This window comes from Taudactylus pleione, unplaced genomic scaffold, assembly GCF_031769625.1.
Source record: "Taudactylus pleione unplaced genomic scaffold, aTauple2 ptg000018l, whole genome shotgun sequence".
Taxonomy (NCBI): Eukaryota; Metazoa; Chordata; class Amphibia; order Anura; family Myobatrachidae; genus Taudactylus; species Taudactylus pleione.
The window spans coordinates 18,349,559-18,366,788 of NW_028284420.1; the positions used below are offsets into that span (position 1 = coordinate 18,349,559).

Consider the following 17,230-nt stretch of genomic DNA (forward strand, 5'->3'; position numbering starts at 1 on the left):
TGACATATGTTTGTCTAGCACACTGCACTTTATAATACCTTAATAGAGCTTGTTTTTGCTGCTATTACTGTGTGCAGACCCTTTGATTAATTTTTATGTCTGTTTTATGGTATATGTTTGTCTAGCACACTGCACTTTATAAACATCTTAATAGAGCTCTAATTGCTGCTATTACTGTTTGCAGGCCCCTTGATTTATGTTTATGTTTTTTATGTGAATAAATTGTATATGATTATCACTTTCATCACTTTGTAGATATATTCACTAAGACCCTTTGTTTTATCTTATATTATATGCAACACACCAGGCGCTTTATTCAACTACACTTACACACATATATATATATATATATATATATATATATATATATTACACACACACATATATATATATATATATAAATATATATTACACATATATTTAGAGATATACCTAAATACACATATATGATATACTATATATATATGTATAGGATATATATATATATGATATACATAATATATATATATATATATATATATACTGTATATGATATAATATACATAGCTCATGCATTAATGGAGATGGATGCATTTATTAATTATATACAATTCATAAATGTAAGGCTTTCAGCGGCTGCAGACTGCAGCACCATAGAAATCACTCACAGTTTTATAGCAATCAGTGGCACGCGCTCTTCCTTCAGGCAGACACACCACGATCTCCCACCCTGCCTTTCACTTTTCTTGTACCTTTTAGTGTGGAGCCCGGAGGAGAGAGCACCTCAATGTCATCATCCCGCGAGACCACTACCTCCACAGCATCTAGGCAATTTAAACAATGAAAAGGTTGAAAAAAAAATGGTTACTGGTGTGCTGCGGGCGGCCCGGGTCCCTTGGCATGGCCGGGCCCGAGTAATCAGTACCCGCTCCCCCCCCCCTCTCGGCGGCCCTGTGTGTGTGTGTATCAGTGTGTAGTCTTGTAGTCTTTGTCAGTGTGTGTGTGTGTGTGTGTGCAATGTGTAGTCTTTGTCAGTTTGTGTGTCAGTGTGTAGTCTTTGTCAGTTTGTGTGTGTCAGTGTGTAGTCCTTTATCAAGACGGAGTTTGTCCGTCCGAAACGTTGGCGAACAACTGAAAGCGTTGGTGATTTCATTTACGTTGTCCAGTCCCGGAGTGCCTTTACACTATACTGGGGATATATTGCATTTTCAGTAAAGAGCACCAGGGCAAGTTGTATTGGAGTTTAGTGGTGTCAGAGTCTTGTGGAACTGTGTATAGATATATACAGTTTATATATCGATCGACCCTTCCAAAATCCGGCGTTTGCCACTGTCAGGGGTGCTGAGAGGGGGGGAGCGGGTACTTATTACCCGGGCCCAGGCTTGCTGGAGGGGCCTGGTGGGGGCCCAGCACCGCTCCCCCCTTCCTCTTACATCACAGCAGCCCAGCACACGCCGCTGTGTGCTGGGCTGCACTGGGAGACTGCTCGCAGCCACAGCAGTCTCCTATGCCTGTGGGGGGAGCAATCAAACTGATCACGGCCCCCACTGGTTATACACCATGCAAAGGGGGCTCACAGTGCCTGCCTCCCCAGCGTGCAGCACCATGATTTTTATTATTATTTTTACCTAAGGGGGCGTGACAACGTCTCCCACGATTAGGCCACACACCCTTTTACCCAGACCTGGTGGTCCTCCATATGCAGTGCCCCCAGTAGTGCCCCTTATATAGAGCCCCCAGTAGTAGTCCCCCTATGCAGTGCCCCCAGTAGTGGTCCCCCCTATGCAATGCCCCCAATAGTGCCCCTTATATAGTGCCCCAAGTAGTAGACCCCCCTATGCAGTGCTCCCAGCAGTGCTCCCCCCCAACAGTGCCAGTCAGTACCAGACAAAAACACACAAAAAAAAACCACTTACCTGAATCCCCGTTCCTGCGCCCGCCGCTGTCCGCTCCTCCGTCCTCCCGGGCCGGCCTGCTCTGCCCTATGGGAGAGACATCATGGCATCATGATGTCTACCCACTGCGGGAGTCAGAAGATGGAGCTCGGCTCCAGCAGTGGGCGCAGCGATCAATGAGAGTCTGTCTCTGGCTGCCAAAACAAACACACTGCCGCCGGGTAGAACAAGTGTACTAGCCGGCGCCTGTTTTTGTTACTGTGTAGTGTGGTCCATACGACACTGACCAGTGTCCTGGACCACGGCTGGTGGCGCCACACACACCCCCCCCGCTCCACCAGTCTGATGGCGTCCAGGGCATGAGCCCTGCTCGACCCCCCACCAGATACGCCGGTGAAAAGTCCCGGACTTTTCGCATGCCGCAGTTTTTGCCGTCATCGCCAGTTTTGGCTCCGGAAAAGTATTGCGCTCATCACCGCTATTCGCCCTATTCAATTGCGAAACTCAAACAGGTGAAAATTCCTGTCAGATTTGGGGAAATCAGCCTGATACCCCCCAAAAGATGTACTGACATGGGGGATCACTATGGATACACCCAAGTAGCCCTGCTGGAGGTATTTGGGGTGCTTAAATGCTCTTAATTGGTGCTATTTAGCGTCTTTGCACAAGTGGTGAACAATAGCATTTAGGAGGTTTTTTGGCAAAAAAAAGTAATCCCAGCAAATTTGGGGTACATGGAAATGTGTGCAAGCATGGTTAAAAATCGCTAAAGTGCGTTTTTAAAAATCGTAAAAATGCACCATCAGCATGCACCTGCAATGCAAAATACAGCTTGGGCATACTTCCGGGACCCCCTGGAGTCGAATTTCGCTAGTTTTTAAGTTTGTCCCCCCCACTTTGTTTTTTTTTTGCTCCCAAAACGAAAGTACTTTTTTGTGGTGATTGAAAGTAATTATTAAACTTTTTTTGACGCAGTTTACCTTTGGGGGACTATACCAAGGCTGTAGGGGTGTTGCCACAACTTTGCACCCTAAACCCCCAATTCTGCACTTTTTTACGCCTCCATTCACAGGCGAATCTTTTCGGCTGGTCACAAGGCGCAGACTTTTCGCACCGGCAGAAAGTCTTTGCAATTGAATACGGGGAAAAAGTTCTCACCTGGCGCAATTACGTCACCAGCGAGAACTTTTCGACGATCTTGGCTCTTTGCCAGCAATTGAATATGGCCCAGAGTCACAGAAACAGTCCCAGAGATTTGCGGTCTTCCCTGCCTGACTGCCCCCCAACTAGTTGGTTGGTTGGTTGGTTGGAATGAAAACCTGGTAATGTATTAGCAGATTTAACCAACTTGTGATTGTCATTTGCTCCCATCAATTACTGTACCAGATTTACATTCCAACCAACCAACTAGTTGGATGGTTTGATGAAAGTTGGTCTACTGCAGGGATGGGGAACCTCAGGCCCGGGGGCAGTATAATGCCCGTGGAGTCATGTGGTCTGGCCCTCCGAGCTTTTCTATGCTAGCCTCATGTGGCTAGCAGGGTGCCTATAATGGCACCCTGTAGCCAGAATCTATGCAGCAGTGCCACCTAGAGCGTCCTTAGGACGCTTCAGATGGTCACACCGCTGCCCTTACAGCTACCTGGAGCATCCTCAGGATGCTCCGGGCATTGCTGTAATCACCGGCGATTGTGGCCCTGCCCCGTGTGGTGTCACATGGAGGGAGCGTGGCTTGCACTAGTCCCGCGAATAATGTTATATATATCAAAATGGCCCTCTGCAAAAAAAAGGTTCCCCACCCCTGGTCTACTGTATGGCCAGCTTAAGTCTTTTTACCCTGTGTGGGCAGATCCCCACAACGAATCCATGGCTTACTATCGCCACCTAGTGTGATATTGCCACAGTATACTGTATATACAGTAATGTTTATACATATAGGCAAAATATTTACAACATAAATATACCATTTTTGTAAGCATAATGCTTGTGAAGAAGTTGCAATACCGGCTAATGCACTGAGGCCCTGATTCAGAGCCGGACGCTCTGACAGAGCGCTCGCTCTGAATCAGGGTCATCCCTCTTAGTGGGTGACCACCCACAGCTATAGCGAGCGGCCAAAAAGATGGTCGCGATGGCCATCTGGCTTGTGACGAGACCCTTGTGGTAGGGTCTCATTGCCGCAAGCCCTGAAGTGCTTTCGGCTCTATCAGAGCCGAGAGCACTCCCACTGACATCACTTGTAATGTCAGTGGGGCCAGCCCCAGACGGTAGGCGTTCCCATGGGAACGCCAACGTCTGGGCAGCCACGCCCACGGCACGCCCACCAAAGGGGGCGTGCTGTCACTCACCATCGACAGCACGCCCCCTTTGTAGTGAGACCCAAGCCGCCGCTATCCGGGTCTCACGCATGCGCGCGACGGGGCCGGCTCCCTCGTGCGCATGCGCACTGGGCCAACATCGACCCGCTTGCGAGAGCTCAGCGCTCGCGAGCGGGTCTGAATTAGGCCATGAGTGCTATGTACTTTGTGTGGCACAATTGGAGCAATGAATAATTCAGAATAGATGATATTATAAATATATTCAATAATCTTAAATGACAATCAGTAGATCCTGTTTCTGTTTCGAATAGTGGAACAATTAGTGAAACACTAGTCAATGTCCTAATACAACAAAGAAAAGATCATCTATGCATATGTTTATATACCTGTATCTATATGTGTGACTGTTATAACACCTGCATGGGCAGGAACCTTCTTCTCAGGTATTGCCCACACCCTGGAGAGCTAGCCTGGGACAATGGGAGGTGTATAACTCCAAATGCACCTTGCAACTAGGGGTGTGTGTGGTAACCTTGACTTTACGTGGTAAGTAAAGAGTTTACCTTGTGTGTTGTGGTTCAATCTTCACTCGACTTACGGAGAGGTGAGAGTAATGGAAGCACATGAAGGGGTGACGAGGCAGCTTGTGGTTTTTATTTTGTGAACACAGGTTTATTAGAGAGTCGGCAGGGCACTTGCATAAATAACACACCTCACTCAATGAGGCAGCCTTTGTATTGCATCAGTGGGAAAAAACATCAATAATGAGATTACACATAAAAACAATGGCATTTGCACGGCACCATACGGATTGGTGTAATAATACTTCGGCAGTATGACCATACAATGTAAGGCAACTTTTACGTTACTATTCACAGTTGAATTCAGTATTGAGCATACATTCTTATCTCAAACGGTTGCACACTACAAGAAAACAATTCAGCAATGATGTCAGTACTAAACTAACAGTTTCAATGTCCAGATGACCTTAAACACAAAACACTGTATTCCTACCCGTCTTCGCTGCTGCAGCTGGTGGAGCTCTTATAGATCAGTTTAAGTTGACCATGGTACTAGTCCCACTTAGTGTAACGTTTGTTAGTATTAAATCTGGGAGGGAAGAATCGCCAATGTGTATATGGGTCCTGTACACAGTACAGCAATTCAGTCACTGAATGTTAATTCCACTTTTCTCTCTATAAGCACATTCAATTCTCAGGCAATCAGGTTATTCAATATTCCTAAACAACTGTTACTGTAAAGTGTCCCGCAGTTCTATCCCAGGTTGAAGGGCTATATTATCTCCTTTCAGTAGTGTATTCCAGCTTTCAAGTATCAAGTACAGTGTTGGTGTGATCCAGAAAACATGCAGGGTAAATATTGGTGAGCTTGGTCAGTGAAGCAGATAACTCCTATATACTGAAAGTGAAAGTAACACTGAGGTTCTGCTATTTGCAACAAGGTATGGGAAAGTCCAGTACTACTGAGTGTCAGTGCAGCTCTGCCTGTGGTGCAATCAATCTTCCACTCACCACTCCTGTAGCTACCTCTGGTGCAAGGCTATGTAACTTTTCCACTGCTGGAGCTGTATGTCTATACTGCAGTTAATCGGGGCCATCTTGTGGTTGGCAGCATGGCAACTCAAAGCAATTGTTGCTGTTGGCCTGCGGCCATCTTGTGGTTGGCAGAAAAAGTTATAAATCACAATAGGACAGCGACTTCTCTTATAAGTAGTATAACTGAAATGAGGGTGCTTTGAAGTTACCCTATGATGGCTGCTGCTGTGGTATGGGGCAGGGGGGATGATTACCCTGTACTGTGTGTTGCCACTGTGGCTGTGTACCTCCACGAGCGGCTCTTGCTGCTGCGCTGGACGCCTTAATGGTGTGCTGCTCTTCGTTGCTGTGGCTCACCTGACCCGGTCTATCTTCCGCGGGTCCCCGGTGTCCATGCTCCCGGCTCGGCTGCTCCACACTCCACTAGAGCTTTGCAGCTTGGCGGTCTCTGCTCGCTGTCCTCGTGCTGCACGCCACACTTCTCCTCAGCTCCTAGCACGCCCTCTTTTTCGCGGGCACCTGACCACACCCACCGCTTGAGAGACAGGACAGGCTCATCCAATCAGCACCAGCTGTCCCCTTGCTTCACACGTGCTGGGGAGACATGTATTAACTCCTTCCTTGCCCAAAGTGGTATTAACCCCTCACAGTCCTAGAGGTGTCCGTTTCATGGGTGTCACATCCCTCCATACTGAAATGATGCGTGTCCTCACGCTTGGTCCAATAATAAAGGGAAACAGAACAAATAACAGAGTATTGGCATCTGTAAGTCACAAATCCTGGGTATCAATGAACATAGGATGAATAGATCATGATCCTGACTACGCCTAACCATTAACTATCACACTAGCACAAAGGTACACATAAATACAACATATTAATGTCAAACAGATTAGTGCAATCAGGAAAATATAAACAGTACTAAAGGTGCCTCTACCGACCTCTCTATTGTCTGTAACGCGTGGGTAGTATTCCTTGGGTGCTCCTGGTCGAGCGTCTCACTTCACCAATTTCAGGGACGTCTGCAATGACTTCCTCAACCACAGGCGATTGCCTCATTTCTGGGGTCGGGGTACCGGCCACGACAGGCCAATACATACTCAGGACAAGACTCAATGGGTCATTTAGCATCAACAACTGATCTCGGGCTGGGTGTGATGGTGGAGAATCAGGTAGTAATTCTGGAGCTCTGTGAGGGTTAGGGCACAATTTGAGTTGATCCCGATGTACAACTTTCGGTTGACCACCTTCTACCTTATCAATCTGGTACATGGCTATTTCAGCGTTGGGAATGCCGGTAACTACATATGGATCAGGCTCCCATTGCGAATCCAATTTGCTGTGCCGCCGATTATTTCGCCTTAGCACGACATCTCCTACGGTTAATGGTCTGGCATGTGCGGTCGCATCGTATCGATCCTTTTGTCGATCACGGATAGCATCCATACGTTGGTCCACAAGAGCTCGAGCAGTCTGTAATCTACGCTGGTGTTCTACGACCCAATCCCCTTGGAAGCAAGAATCTGTGGCATCATCCAAAGCCAGGCCTAAGTGAACGTCAGCGGGTAGTTTCCCAGATCGTCCAAAAAGCAGATAATATGGCGTGTATCCTGTGGAGCTGTGCACAGTGTTGTTGTAGACAAAGATCAGTTCTGCTAGCAGAGTGGGCCACTCACGTCTTTGTGGAAGGGGTACAGCTCGGAGTAAATTTATCACAGTTTGGTTCATCCTTTCGCAGGCCCCGTTGCCCTGAGGATGGTATGCTGTAGTGCGTAATTTCACACACCCGTACAACTGGCATAGTTCTTGGAAGAGTAGGGCTTCAAACGCAGGCCCCTGATCCGTCAGAATACTAGCAGGGTACCCGTAGGGCCGTACAAATGCTCGCCAGACAATTTCTGCTGTCGTCTTTGCCGTGAGATCCCAAACTGGCAGTACAACGGCAAACTTGGTGTAATGGTCAATTATGGTTACAGCATATTGATATCCATTGCTACTTGGTTCTAGCTTCACATAGTCGATAGTTACGAGTTCTAGTGGTTGTCGGGTAACAATGGGGTGCAGGGGTGGTTTCTCTTCTGATGGAGCCGGTCTACGTACTGTGCATATGTCGCAAGATTTGCACCAGTCTTCCACATCCTGACGCATATTCCCCCAGTAAAATCTTCGACGTAGGGTCGTCTCGGTCTTTTGACAGCCGAAATGGCCAGAGTGATCATGATAGGCCCGTAGGATAAGATCGATTTTCGCAGGGGGCACCACCAACTGCTCAATCAACAGATGTGTCTTTGGATCTGTGCTCTGTCGTAGCAATAGGCCTCTTCGCAACATCAAACGGTCCTTTTGCCGCCACAATTGGATTAGGTCCGGGGTTGCAGCTTGTCTCTGAATTCGGGTCAACCCCTGACGAGAGGCCAGCAACTGTTTCACCCTTTTTAAGGTTGGGCTTGCGTCCTGCCAGACAGTCCAATCTCCTTCCATCTCCACGCCCTGAACTTCCTGCACTCTCGCAGGGATGGGAACCATAGCATTCTGTTCCGGTGCTCTTCTTTACAAACTGAAGTTGGGAGTTTCAATCTGCTCCCACCTGTCTATTCCTTCCAATTCACTTTCGCCCGTCTGTAGCCGGGAGAGTGCATCGGCATTCGCGTTACTTCGACCACTTCTGTATACTACTTTGAACTGGTAGTTGGGCAGTCTGGAGGACCACCTTTGTTCCAAAGCTCCTAGAGGGGTGGTGGCTTGATGAGCCAGTGGGTTGCAGTCCGTATAAGCTACAAACGGTGTTGCCGCTAGATAGTCTCTGAATTTTTCTGTCACTGCCCACACCAAGGCAAGAAACTCGAGTTTGTAGGCGCTGTAATTGGCGTCGTTCCGTTCGGTGGGACGTAGACTGCGACTAGCGTAAGCGATCACTCTCTCTTGATTTTCCTGAACTTGGGCAAGTACAGCTCCCAACCCTTGCTTGCTGGCATCCGTGTACAGCCGGAACGGGTGGTTGTAATCTGGGTAGGCCAGCACAGGGGCCTCTGTCAAGACTTTCTTCAGCAGGTCGAAGGCTGTCTGTCGTTCAGTCGTCCACTCTATGGGAATTCGTTTGTTATACTTATCCTTAGGGATCCCTCGTAGAATTTCTAATAGAGGGGCGGCGACTTTGGCAAAGTTCTTCACAAACCGTCGATAATATCCTACAAATCCAAGGAACCGTCGGACATCTTTGACTGTCAGCGGGATGGGCCATTCCAATACCGCTTTCACCTTTCACACCCTCAGGGCTTACAATGTGACCTAAGTACTGAACTCGGGGCTTTAGCAGGTGGCACTTGGATGGCTTCAGCTTCAGACCGAATCTAGTCAGCTGTTGAAAAACCTCCCGTAAGTGTTGCAGATGGTCAGAGTAGGTTTTTGAAAAGATGATAATGTCATCCAAATATAGGAGAACCACATCGAAATTCCTATGGCCTAGACAATGCTCCATCACGTGTTGGAAGGTGGCGGGAGCATTGCATAAGCCAAATGGCATACGGTTGAATTCATAGAGCCCCATTGGTGTGACGAAGGCAGTCTTCTCCTTGTCCTCTTCCTTCATCTGAACCTGCCAGTAGCCGCTGGTCAAATCTAGGGTTGAGAAATATTTGGCAGATTTAAGCGCCGTCAGAGACTCCTCAATTCGGGGTAGAGGATAGGCATCCTTATGTGTGATAGCATTCAGCTTCCTGTAGTCTACACAGAATCTTAGCTGGCCATCCTTTTTGCGAACTAACACCAATGGGGCTGCCCATGGGCTGTGACTCTCTCTGATGATGCCATTGCTCTTCATGTCCTCCAACAGTTGCCGTACGGGCTGATATAGCGCTGGTGCCAATGGGCGATGCCGCTCCTTTATGGGTGGGGCATCCCCTGTCAGGATACGATGGTGTATCTCCTTCACGATACCCAGATCTGTAGGGCTATGACTGAAAGTCTCAGCATTATTCTTCACAACCTGGAGGATTCCGGCCTTATGGTCTCTCGGTGTACTGCCATCCCCTACCTGAATCTCTGCCCACCATTCATCTTCCTGCTCATCAGCTGTACTACTCTCCGTGGTTACTTGACACTGATTAGCTTGTAAGGATGGATATACGACATCTTGAAATGAGGTCCACAATAATCGGGCCAGTGGCTGGCGTCGATACAACTTGATTGCGTAATTATGGGGATTTAAGATCCGCACTGGGACTCGTCCGTTCTTCACAGTGACTAGGGTACTGGCTACTACCGCCTCCTGGCGAGGGGACATTAAACAGGGTTCAATTAAGGCCTCATAGCTTCTGCCAGCTGGTCCGCATCGTGCCTTGCCCCAGAGGATGGTCTCTGAATTGGGTTGCAATTTGATGGGCGTACTATCCATTAGTCTAACCTTTCCAATCTCTCCCTCATTATGGGCGAACCTCTGGTGACCTTGAAGCACCCTGATAGTCTTCTGTATGATTCTTCGCTCCCCGGTGACCAACTGAGACAATTCACTCCTTAGTGTGGCCAATAGCTCCTGCGGACATTGCTGTAAGACGTTCATTCCTAGAATCACCGGTGCTACTTTAGCTTCACTGCTCTCAGTGATCAGACATCCCTGTAGTGGAAGGAGGGTTTCTCCGATCTGCATATTAGCCTCCCAGTACCCCACGCAGGAGATCCCCAGTCCGTTACTAGCAATTAGTTGCAGCCATGAGGGAGGTGGCATCAGCAACTGTCCCTCCTTCCAATAGCGTTGAAAAGCAGGTAGCTGTATGGTGGTGATTTGGGATCCTGTGTCTAACATGGCCAAAACTTCCACGCCATTTATGACAATTGGGATTGTCGGACACGTCCCGACATACCGGGGCCACCACTCTTCAGGATTCGGGTCTACTCTTCCTGTTCTCCCCGAGGCTTGACCCCCACCCCCGGGGTGTTGCAGTTTAACGTCTCCTCTTGCCTGCAGTGTCTCTCCACATGACCTGCCTTCTGGCACCGCCTGCAGATGGGACAGCCTTGAGCATCAAACCGATCTGTTGATCTTCTCCCTTGTCCCCGTGGTGGTTCCCACCAGTCATCAGCCCTTTGTCTTCTCGGCCGCCACCGCGGCTCTTCATAATCCGCCGGTTGGGATTGAGCTAGGCTATGCACCTCCCTACGTATCTCTGCCATTCCCAATGTAATTTCTTCCATCTGTTTCCTCAACAGTTGTATTGGGTCAGGGGATGGCAGCTGCAGCCCATGGGAGGCGGGGTTGGTTTCTTTGGGTGCCTGACATGCATTCCGTAATCCAGCTTCTGCCGAGTAGGACTGACTTGGTAATTCTGGGAATTCCGTATTATGCTCTTCGACCGTGCCCAACATTTTGATAGCCGCTTCTTTAAAGTCTAAGAAAGTATGCGTCGGAAGTTGTAGTCGCAGTAGTCGCAGTTGAACTCGTGTTCCTTCTCTGTTAGCTCCCTCTATCAATTGGGTGACCAAGGTCTCATCCGGGTTCCTGACTTCTTCCTGATCGACAGCCTGGATTGCCCTCAAGGCCTCCTGCAGGGTGAGGGCGTAGTCACGCAGACTCTCCCCAGGTTTTTGTTTACATGCATATAACCTCATTTTCAAGGTGGATAAGGTACGGGCATCAAAAGTGGTCGCTAGTCGTTTAAGAACTTGTTCTATGTTCTGTTTTTCTCTGGCGGGCCAGGACGTCACTTCCCTGAGTGCCGAATTCTTCAATTGCCCAATGAGTATCTCGACCTGCTGCTGATCACTTAGCGGGTACAAACGGAACATAGAGGTCATCTTCCTTTTAAACTCGGTGAGAGTGCTTCCTTCTGTGCCATGGTCCTCACCAGAATACGTGGGGAGCCACGGGGCTCCGAAGTAATAGGGGAGCGTGATAGGATTGATCTGTGCCACAGGTGGGTTGATCGGTGCTCCTGCGCCAGCAGGCGGTACCGCCTGGGTTGGTGGATCGGTCGACATGGCTCTTCTATACTTCCAACCTTCTCACTTTGGACTCCGTTAATCCTGTTCGTGACGCCAGTTGTGGTAACCTTGACTTTACGTGGTAAGTAAAGAGTTTACCTTGTGTGTTGTGGTTCAATCTTCACTCGACTTACGGAGAGGTGAGAGTAATGGAAGCACATGAAGGGGTGACGAGGCAGCTTGTGGTTTTTATTTTGTGAACACAGGTTTATTAGAGAGTCGGCAGGGCACTTGCATAAATAACACACCTCACTCAATGAGGCAGCCTTTGTATTGCATCAGTGGGAAAAAACATCAATAATGAGATTACACATAAAAACAATGGCATTTGCACGGCACCATACGGATTGGTGTAATAATACTTCGGCAGTATGACCATACAATGTAAGGCAACTTTTACGTTACTATTCACAGTTGAATTCAGTATTGAGCATACATTCTTATCTCAAACGGTTGCACACTACAAGAAAACAATTCAGCAATGATGTCAGTACTAAACTAACAGTTTCAATGTCCAGATGACCTTAAACACAAAACACTGTATTCCTACCCGTCTTCGCTGCTGCAGCTGGTGGAGCTCTTATAGATCAGTTTAAGTTGACCATGGTACTAGTCCCACTTAGTGTAACGTTTGTTAGTATTAAATCTGGGAGGGAAGAATCGCCAATGTGTATATGGAAGTCCTGTACACAGTACAGCAATTCAGTCACTGAATGTTAATTCCACTTTTCTCTCTATAAGCACATTCAATTCTCAGGCAATCAGGTTATTCAATATTCCTAAACAACTGTTACTGTAAAGTGTCCCGCAGTTCTATCCCAGGTTGAAGGGCTATATTATCTCCTTTCAGTAGTGTATTCCAGCTTTCAAGTATCAAGGACAGTCTTGGTGTGATCCGGAAAACATGCAGGGTAAATATTGGTGAGCTTGGTCAGTGAAGCAGATAACTCCTATATACTGAAAGTGAAAGTAACACTGAGGTTCTGCTATTTGCAACAAGGTATGAGAAAGTCCAGTACTACTGAGTGTCAGTGCAGCTCTGCCTGTGGTGCAATCAATCTTCCACTCACCACTCCTGTAGCTACCTCTGGTGCAAGGCTATGTAACTTTTCCACTGCTGGAGCTGTATGTCTATACTGCAGTTAATCGGTGGCAATCTTGTGGCTGGCAGCATGGCAACTCAAAGCAATTGTTGCTGTTGGCCTGCGGCCATCTTGTGGTTGGCAGAAAAAGTTATAAATCACAATAGGACAGCGACTTCTCTTATAAGTAGTATAACTGAAATGAGGGTGCTTTGAAGTTACCCTATGATGGCTGCTGCTGTGGTATGGGGCAGGGGGGATGTTTACCCTGTACTGCGTGTTGCCACTGTGGCTGTGTACCTCCACGAGCGGCTCTTGCTGCTGCGCTGGACGCCTTAATGGTGTGCTGCTCTTCGTTGCTGTGGCTCACCTGACGCGGTCTATCTTCCGCGGGTCCCCGGTGTCCATGCTCCCGGCTCGGCTGCTCCACACTCCACTATAGCTTTGCAGCTTGGCGGTCTCTGCTCGCTGTCCTCGTGCTGCACGCCACACTTCTCCTCAGCTCCTAGCACGCCCTCTTTTTCGCGGGCACCTGACCACACCCACCGCTTGAGAGACAGGACAGGCTCATCCAATCAGCACCAGCTGTCCCCTTGCTTCACACGTGCTGGGGAGACATGTATTAACTCCTTCCTTGCCCAAAGTGGTATTAACCCCTCACAGTCCTAGGGGTGTCCGTTTCATGGGTGTCACATGTGCACCGGCTACTTTTCGTGTTTTGTGTTTTGGTTTTGGATCTGGATCTTTCTTCGTGTTTTGGATCTGGATTGGTTTTGCCAAAACCACCCTTCCGTGTTTTGGGTTCTGGGTAGAGATGTGCGCCGAGCCGACGACCCTCGTGTTTTGGTTTTGGTTTTGGATCTGGATCTCTCCTGGTTTTGGATCTGAATCTGGTTTTGGAATTTTTTCCTTTGTGTTTTGTATTCGTGTTTTGGTTTTGGATCTGGATTTTTTTCTTAAAAAATAAAAAAAACAGCTAAAATCACATACAGTTTGCCTTTTTTTGTTCCTACAGTATTAATAACCTCAATAACATTTATTTCCACTCGTTTCCAGTCAATTTTTGTTACCTCACAGCTCACAATATTGATTTTTTTTCATCTAGTCAAATTGTCAGAAGGTTGCATCCAGCTTGCTGGCTCAAAACTGATTGATATAATTATTAATAGAGTTGAGGACTGTGCAAAGATGATGGTTGGGATACCCTTGAAGATTGAAGGCAGTTGACGGCCTTGCATTATCATGATGACTGTTGTCGGCAGCTACAACATGTGGTTCTTGGCCTTGTTCTCCTGTCATGTGACAGCCCTCCATATTTTCTGCGGTCTTCAAGCAGTGTCACAAGCACCAATAGTGTAGCCAAGGTGCGGTTACAAAATTCACACACGTGCAGTTGTGCGCACACACAAAAATATTAGAAAAAAAGACAAATGATGATTTTTATTTTTTGTCAGTTCCAGAAGAACTTGGCCCCAGAGCAACGATTGATCATGACTGGAGTTGGGCAGCACTAGGTTGCAACTTGCGTCGCTGGCTGGATCTTGTGCGGTACTGCGGTTAAGCCTAACACGCACGCACACACAGAAAAATATAAAAGACACTGATTTTTTTATTTTTTTTAGCACGACTGGAGTTGTGCTGGATCTTGTGCGGTACAGCGGTTAAGCCTAATATGCACACACACGCGCGCACACACAGAAAAATATAAAAGACACTGATTTTTTTTGTTTTTAGCACGACTGGAGTTGTGCTGAATCTTGTGCGGTACTGCGGTTAAGCCTAACACGCACACACACGCACACACACACAGAAAAATTTAAATGACACTTTGATTGATTTTTTTTTTTTACTATATTTTTTTTTATTTTATTTTTTGGTCCAGAACTTGGGCCCAGATGGACACAGCACAAGCCCAGATGTATCTGTAGTTCTGCACCAGCTCAGATGGACACAGCAGACATGAAAAACACCAGCCAAGAATTGATCAGCAGCACCAGCCCAGGACACAGCAGACAGCCCAGATGGATCAGCAGACAGCGCAGTGACAGCACCGTGACCAAAAACCAGAATGGATCAGCGGTCACCAGCCCAGGACACAGCAGATAGCACCAGCACCTCTCCCAGCCCTACACTACCCACCCTCCCTGTTCAGTCTCCACAGCCGGAGTGAAATGGCGTCCATCGCGTGGTCCCTTATATACTACATTGATCATAGAGACGAAAGCTCGCGAACTGCGAGATTTCGTCTCTATGGTTTTGCCTCAATTTGAGAGATCCGAGTAAGGCGGGAACATCTGAGCCTGCTTGGATCCGACTCGGTTATGCTAAATTCGGGTGGGTTCGGATCTCTGTAAACCGAACCCGCTCATCTCTAGTTCTGGGTTTTGTGTTTTGGATCTGTATTTTTTGGGAAAGAAGCATAAAAACAGCTAAAATCACGAATTGTGGGTTTTTCTGTTCCTATGCTATTATTAACCTCAATAACATTAATTTCCACTCATTTCCAGTCTATTCTGAACACCTCACACCTCACAATATTGTTTTTAGGCCAAAAGGTTGCACTAAGGTAGCTGGATGACTATGCTAAGAGACACAAGTGGGCAGCACAAACACGTGGCCCATCAGGAGTGACACTGCAGTGGCAGACAAGATGGCAGTTTGAAAAACTAGGCCCCAAACAGTACATAATGCAAAGAAAAAAAAGAGGTGCAAGATGGAATTGTCCTTGGGCCCTCCCACGCACCCTTATGTTGTATAAACAGGACATGCACACTTTAACAAACCAATCATTTCAGCACCAGGGTCTGCCACATGACTGTGGCTGAAATGATTGGTTCGTTTGGGCCCCCACAAAACAAGCTGGCAATTAATCTGTCCCTGCACAAACTGGCTGTACGGAGGCAAGATGTCATCCTCATCCTCCTCATCCACCGATTCCTCACCCTCTTCAGTGTTGTGTACATCCTCATCCTCACAGAGTATTAATTCGTCCCCACTGGATCCACCACCACAGGCCCCTCTGTACGTTCTGGAGGCTGGTCTCCCTGGAAGAATTGATAATTCATATTGATGAACATCATCTTCTCCACATTTTGTGGAAGCAACCTCCTACGCCTTTCGCTGACAAGATTCCCGGCTGCACTAAACACTCTTTCGGAGTACACACTGGAGGGGGGACAACTTAGGTAAAATAGAGCCAGTTTTGTATAGGGGCCTCCAAATTGCCTCTTTTTCCTGCCAGTACAGGTATGCACTGTCTGACATGCCTACTTGGATGCTGTCACTGATGTAATCCTCCACCATTCTGTCAATGGTGACAGTATCATATGCAGTGACAGTAGACATGTCAGAAATTGTTGCCAGGTCCTTCAGTCCGGACCAGATGTCCAAACTTGGTCCTGTCTGCCCTGCATCACCGCCAGCGGGTTGCTTAGGATACCTAAGTTGTTTCCTGGCAGCCCCAGTTGTGGGAGAAAATGAAGAAGGAGCTGTTGACGTGTCACGTTCCGCTTCAGCTGACAGTGTTTTCACCAGCAGGTCTTTGCACCTCTGCAGGCTTGTGTCGGCTGGAAAGAGAGCACCACGTAGGCTTTAAATCTAGGATCGAGCACGGTGGCCAAAATGTAGTGGTCTGATTTCAACAGATTGACCACCCTCGAAGCCTAGTAAAGCGAATGAAGGGCTTAATCCACAAGTCCCACATACCGAGCGGAATCGCTCCGTCTTAGCTCCCCCTTCACTTTCTCCAGCTGCTTCTGCAAAAGTCTGATGAGGGGAATGATCTGACTCAAGCTGGCAGTGTCTGAACTGACTTTACGTGTGGCAAGTTCAAAGGGCTGGAGAACTTTGCACAACATGGAAATCATTCTCCACTGCACTTGAGTCAGATGCATACCCCCTCCTTTGCCCATGTCATAGGTGGATGTATAGGCTTGAATGGCCTTTTGCTGCTCCATCCTCTGAAGCATATAGAGGGTTGAATTCCACCGCGTCACTCACAACCTCTTGCTCAGGTGATGGCAGGGCAGGTTCAAGAGTGTTTTCTGGTGCTCCAGTCTTCGGCCACCCAAAGCGTCTCCTGCATGCCCCTGGTGTTTTTCTGAAAATTCTGCACCACCAAATTTATTGTGCGAGCAAAACATGGGATGTGCTGGAATTCGCCCAGATGTAATGCCCACACAATATTGGTGGCATTGTCAGATATCACAAATACCCATGAGAGTCTAAGTGGGTAAGCCATTAGGCGATGATTTCTCTCAGTTTCTCTAAGAAGTTGTCGGCGGTGTGCGTCTTACTGAAACTGGTGATACACAGCATAGCCTGCCTTGGAAGGAGCTGGCGTTTCTGAGATGCTGCTACTGGTGACGCTGCTGTTGTTGCTGCATAAGGCGATACATCTACCCAGTAGGCTGTCACAGTCATAT

At 47.8% G+C, this 17,230-nt stretch overlaps 1 protein-coding gene across 1 annotated transcript; it reads right to left on the reverse strand.

Moving 5' to 3' along the window:
- Positions 1 to 10,635: 10,635 nt before the first annotated feature.
- Positions 10,636 to 11,721, reverse strand: LOC148540702 (uncharacterized). The gene has a single exon (XM_088442118.1). The coding sequence runs from the start codon at positions 11,719 to 11,721 to the stop codon at positions 10,636 to 10,638; it is 1,086 nt and encodes a 361-aa protein (XP_088298244.1).
- Between the last annotated feature and the right edge of the window lie 5,509 nt (positions 11,722 to 17,230).

Coding starts and splice junctions, on each gene's coding strand:
- LOC148540702 (XM_088442118.1), bottom strand. CDS start 11,721: ATGTCGACCGATCCACCAACCCAGGCGGTACCGCCTGCTGGCGCAGGA.